This window comes from Opisthorchis viverrini (genome assembly GCF_000715545.1).
Source record: "Opisthorchis viverrini unplaced genomic scaffold opera_v5_136, whole genome shotgun sequence".
NCBI lineage: Eukaryota > Metazoa > Platyhelminthes > Trematoda > Opisthorchiida > Opisthorchiidae > Opisthorchis > Opisthorchis viverrini.
The window spans coordinates 364253-370193 of record NW_008751793.1 but is presented as its reverse complement, the minus strand read 5'-3'; the positions used below and the strand labels follow the sequence as shown (position 1 = coordinate 370193).

Genomic DNA, 5941 nt, shown 5'->3' with positions numbered 1-5941 from the left:
AATCGGACGGTCCATGGGTCGAGCCCACCCGCGGCATCTCGAGTGCTCCTGTCTAGGCTTGATTGACCTGGCAGTATCTCAGCCCCTGTGCTTCCTTCCGATGGCGTGTTGAGAGGGTGCTGCAACTGTCCAACTTAGAAAGTTCGAAAATGCCTTCATTGAAATCGTGCAGTGAAATAAATGATCACTTCTGTTGATGGTAGTGTTAGGGAGACTGCCACCATACTGCTTTTTTCATCCTTATTGAGAATAATCAGCAGTGCGGGGGAGGGATCTTGAACCCGCGACCTCCCTGATAGTACTTTATTACCTAATAAACCGCGCTTCGGACATAGCGCTGCTCATTTTAGTCAGAGTTTAACGTTTTGTTCTTGTAGGCAATACAGACGGTTGTCTTACGAGTAGTTGAATGAATTAATTAAACCACACGTTCTACCGTAGGGTCTCATCATCAGTGTGACAAGGTACTGCAGAATGCGGAGTTGCACCGGTCAGATTCTCCCGTTCTCATTCCGATATCCCCATGAAGTAGTACTGTCCCGCAATATCCTGTTCGGGATTCGTACGTGCAACAAAATTCATGGCAACCAAGCTGGTATAATGAACTGGTTGTGGGGAATTCGGGGCCTCAGTCTGTTTTCAAAGGGTTTTGTGCAAGTAAAGATGTGGTCGGATCCGAAAAACACGACTGCTTTCGTCTGTGCTGAGACCCATCAATGTGGGTCGGTGACGTGAGCCTTTGTCTATGTAGTAACGGTATTTTCCCCAGCTTAGTTCTCGGTCTGAGCCTCCCAAGCTAGCGTTCACGTCAAAGAAACCACCAAAGGTGCACAAGGTCTATTAATGCCCAAAACAAAGTCCGGAACAGTTGTACAGCGCTTCGTATATATAGCGTAAGCGGCTATAACTTTTTGGAATTTCTGACGCGTTCTGAATGCGTCTTTGGCAACCGGCATTTGGCCAATACTGGGTTATGATTGCCTGTTGGGTCCAGGTTGTTGACCAATCAGATCTCGTCTTGATGCCGGACCGGCAAGCGTCCCGAATTCTTGGTCAGTCTCGTGCGGGCTAGGCTTATCGGCCGTAGCAGCGCCTGAAGACGTGCGGTATAGCGGGATCCGTGTGGAATCCTGCCTAACAGTTGAGGCGACGTGTACACAGAAAATGTGTCGAATTTCTTTTTCGCTAGCCTTATGCTTCAATAGGGGCGAAGGTACCCGTGTCACTGAGGTTCTCTGGATCCGACCACACTTTAAACACCCGGTAAAATTCCGAGCCCATGGTTTGGTGACTAAACATACACCCCGTGGGGAAATTTCCTCATTTTCATCGCTAGTTAGAGAGGATTGTATGAGTTGCGTAACAGATGATCGGGTTGAAAAATCGCCAATAAACTCCTAAAGTTTGGAACTGAAACACTGCACTTTACCTGTCTGTTTACGAGCAGTCGACTTTCCCCATTTCAGTTTTCAAGTCAGTTTTTACATGTTTTCGAATGGAGCTGTTTTAATCGCTCTGTTGCTATTTTAATTCCAAGTGGAAGTGGATCATCTTAAATCAAAGTTTTGATTGAAATATTAAAAAAACGGGTACTTTTTGCGATCCATACCCTCCGTGGCTCGTCTTGTTTTTAAGGCTGTCAGCCCATAATTGCTCGTCGACGATAGGCCGTTTTGGGCAGTCAGTTCACTCGACTTTCGAATGTAAGCGGACGTCAGAAACACAAACTATTATGGTCTCTGAGCTGAACTGGTAATCGGGAACGATAAAGTTTCGCAGGTCCCGGCGCCACTTCACGACTTGTCGAACTTCACTGTTATGAATTTTTATGGTGAGGGCGCTTTTCGGACGGGATCTTCACTTAAATCATATGCTAAAGGATACCTCACAGAGAATTGCCATCTGAACGGCCGTTCCGGCAATCTAAACCCCCATTGTCATCACTTAACCGCCTGTCGGGTGAGTTATTTTTAATTCATACTACTTACTAATTTCAAGTAGCTTATACGTATTTGCGTAAAGCAGCAATGTATGACCTCTGACGCCCACTTTAGCATCCCCACGCTATCCTTATCTTGCTGTTTTAGGACTGTCAGTTCATCATCGGCGATATGATTGACGTCGCTATTACTCCTGCTCCAGCACCTGCAGTGGAACAACCAACGTATTACTCGGCCGCCGCAAACCCCATTGATGTCGGTGGCCGTGTGCCACGTCGGAACTCACCATACTCTCGTGGACGTCGTGATGGCTTCTCTCGCCCGATTGATAGAGGAGGGCGGTTTGAGAGGTCTGGTTTGGATGACACTCGCAGGACTGTTATCGACACCACTGCACGAGAACGGCGAGATGACTACCGTCCTGGAGGCAGCAGACGTCGTGAGCGATCGGGCAGTGATAGGCGCCCGCATGAAACATCGACAAGTCGGACAAATCGTCGAGTTGTCCCATACTAAGCTATCGAATACGCCAAGACGCTTTGTACCATATTATTTGTCCGCAGCGTTATAATGATGGTTGTTTTTATTACATCTTTGCATGAGATAATGTTTGTTTCCCTGTGTCGGCTCATAAATACCCACGAAGATTAATTCTGATTGGTTGGTGGGTCCTTCGGGAACTGGAACTACTCGTTTGAGGATAAAAAGCCCAAAGCCTTTTGGAAATGCCCACAATCTCTCCGGATTTGGAAAAATCTGTGTTCCGCTTTTCTCTGTGGTTAAGCTCTTTCGGTGCGCAGCTGCCACCCGGAGATAATGCCACATTGCTCAAACCCGGACAGGAGCAGTCGAGATGCACAGTTTGGGTTCGTACCACGAATCTCGGTCAGTAAGTTTGCGCCTTAACCAGTGAAGCATCTCGTCTTTCTTTTCTTAAAGTCCCAGAGTCGTATTAGTGGCGAGGGATCATCACTAGCAAAAACATTGCTCTCTTTTTACTCAATTTTAGTCTAGCTTACTTTTCTTACACTAATTCAAACGTTCGAACTTTACTGTCAGCTTGTTAGGTTAGCAGTACGAGCCACATATCACCACACTACCTAAAAGTCAGTGTAAGGAAGGTCAGTTTTCTGAAAATAACCTTCGTTCAACCGTAGCACTCTTTCAATGCCCAGCTACCATGCCACACGAAGGAGGCACGAGGGCTGGGATACTGCCAGGTTGCTCAAGCCTAGACAGGGGAAGTCGAGAGGAAGAGGTCGGGTTCGAACCACAGACCTTCCGGTCAGTAAATTCGCGCTCTAGCCACTTGAGCCATCTGGCCCTGAAAACAATCCAGAATGTCAGGAACTTACTGAGTCTCTAAAACTCCACTAAAATCTCAATAGGGGAGCCGGCAGACATCCAGGCTAGTCAATCATTCAATCAACTCAGCAAAGGCCGGTGAGTTTTTAGGCACGCCAAGGAGGCACGACCGACTACGATAAGCGTTCAGGCATTTCACAGAAGCACGGTCGATGTTCATGGGTGTTCGCCAAAGGCCGATCAGACAGCCCGGATCAATGAATAGAGCGGGGCCGTTGTAACTTTAGCACTCGCTTGTTGTGATAAAACTGTTGTGTTCTCTGTCGCCGAGTATTTTTCCGGCACCAGGTACTGGAGCGGGGGCAGCAGTCAGGCATGACTCTGACACATGCACCCATCGTTTTTCTGTGCAATGTTATGCTTTCGGACAACTGACAAACACAAGTCCGTTGGGGTACGGGGTCACTTTTTTCTACTCTAATCACAAAGTTTGTCGGTTCACGTACAATTGGTGCGGTGAATTTCTCCTAGAACATCCCCACTTGGAAATGGTCCAATCCAGAAGAGGAGGAGTGGTCTTTATTTGTGAACAGTGTTTATTCATCCATATAACTCAATGCGCTTCTGCACACCGACTTCCGATGTCTTCTACTGCGGATGTTACGATAGTGTTCACACAGAACATGACAGTCCTTCTTGCATAGGCAACCATCCAAAGCCTGGCACCACTGGGCTGGAACAAAATGGGGACATCCGGGATGGTGGGGTTAGTCTTGGTTGCGACTGGAAACCAATCAACGACAGGTTGGTCCGATTCGATCAAACTGTACATACACATGACTCACCCTAGGCTTGCCCGGGATACCGTAAAAATTGACGGTTTGATGGGACAGTTGCTCCATGTACCACCCATAAAGGTGACGCTCCACAAAGTTTTCACCACTCTCGTATGTCCATCTCCACCCCACGACGTAGTAGAAATGGATGACTGGCAGTCCTGAAAAAAAGAAGTGGAGGGGAGAAGCGGTGGGTTGGTTTTCGCTGGGAATTTTGGTGCATGAGTGCGATGTTATTGACGTCTGAACCTCTCTTTTATGACGGTTAGCTTCAGCTGAGTGTGCAGCACCAAACGGGCGTATTCACCTCCTGTTAAAACCAAATTCGTGTGCAGGAGGAGACTATTTATCGAAATCTGTCCAATTAGGGTTCAAGTGGGAGGGCGAAGTCGGTCGTCGGGCTGTCCGAGAGTTTTCAGCAACCATATGAGTAGTATGTTACGTCTAGACTGATGCACTTGTTTTTAGCAAGATCGAAAGTAGGTGAACTGTGATCGATTGCTTTGATTCTATTGTGGGCTACCGCTTATTTTCGCTTCAGACATAGTAGTGAATTGTTCACTTCTTGATGGTGTTTTGTCTACCAAACCAGCTGAATAAAGGAATTCGTCGTCATAAATGGACAGAGCAGTAGCTCTTGGACTGCCCGAACACCTGTCCAGAAGTAAACCACTCTCCGAATGTATGTCTACAACTCCATCGTCCCTAACGCACTCGGCTTCAAGGATAGTTCTGTGGAAAGAAGCTGGGCACTTAGTCGAAATCAACAAAGGAAATTGCAAACTTACGAAGTAGAATGTGAACGGTGTAGTTGATCGGTTGTCCAGGGATAATTGGACAGGGCAGGCGTCTACAATTGTTCAACGTCACATCCAGAACCGTCGCCACCGGGGTGGTTTGTCCTGTGGAGATTGGATGATGAAGATGAGTCATTAATGAGCTCCACGGACTGCTGTCTCTACATCAGTATCTGAGACCTATTCGCTCTCAGGGAAGGGTGTGTACTGGAAGGAACAAACTAAGCAAACAGGTCTTTATCTGAGGTTGATTTCTTCGACGTGTTTATATACATCTATTGATAAGTTGCTTGATACGGAACAGAGAGAAAGCTTGCAGATCAGGTCCAGGATGATATCACATCTTTACTGGGTTGATGTGCTATGTCAATGTGATATGTGGGGATAAGATGGCCCAAGTGGTTAGAGCGCGAATTTACTGACCGGAAGGCCCGTGGTTCGAACCCGACCTCTGCCTCTTGACTTCCCCTGTCTAGGCTTGGGCAACCGGGCAGTACCCTAGCCCTTGTGCGACCTTCGGGTGGCGTGGTAGTTAGGTACTGAAAAGGTGCTACAGCTAAACGATACTGTATGTTGCACTGAATTGCACGAAAGCATGTCACCCGATAGCTAGTCCAATTAAATTCATGTTCACTTAGCCCTTCAGTCTGCAAATCACCGCACCTGGGATTTACACACACACGCACACCGTACCTGTGATACCATTTTGGAAATCCCCAAAGATACTGAGGGTCCGAACCTATTGGAAAATGCACCCTTTCTTTTTCTGTAGTAGTTTGCTCAGCTTCCGTATGAAACTCCAAGTGAGATAAATGTAACAACCTGGAAACTGTCTGTATGCTGAACTGACAAGATTGCCTATGCATTCATCTTGTGAATCGAAAATAGTCCGTCTTGCATGCAGCAAACACATAGGAGACTCGAAATTCCTGCAGACCCTTGAGGGAGTTTGTCCCGACGTTGCCTTCCGATGCTGTGTCTCAAATATGGGTCCAATACCCCGGTTTCATTGTCTTCAGTCTGTGTAGCATCAATGATATTATCCACCGAATGGTGCGGTCCG

At 47.2% G+C, this 5941-nt stretch overlaps 1 protein-coding gene across 1 annotated transcript in view; it reads left to right on the top strand.

Moving 5' to 3' along the window:
- Positions 1 to 2567, top strand: part of T265_06548 (hypothetical protein) — a gene marked incomplete at both ends in the record, with an annotated part of 6786 nt that extends 4219 nt beyond the window's left edge. Inside the window, one exon of the mRNA XM_009171844.1 lies at positions 2088 to 2567. Within this exon, the coding sequence (XP_009170108.1) occupies positions 2088 to 2456 (369 nt within the window). The remainder of the gene's footprint in view (positions 1 to 2087) is intronic.
- Positions 2568 to 5941: the final 3374 nt, after the last annotated feature.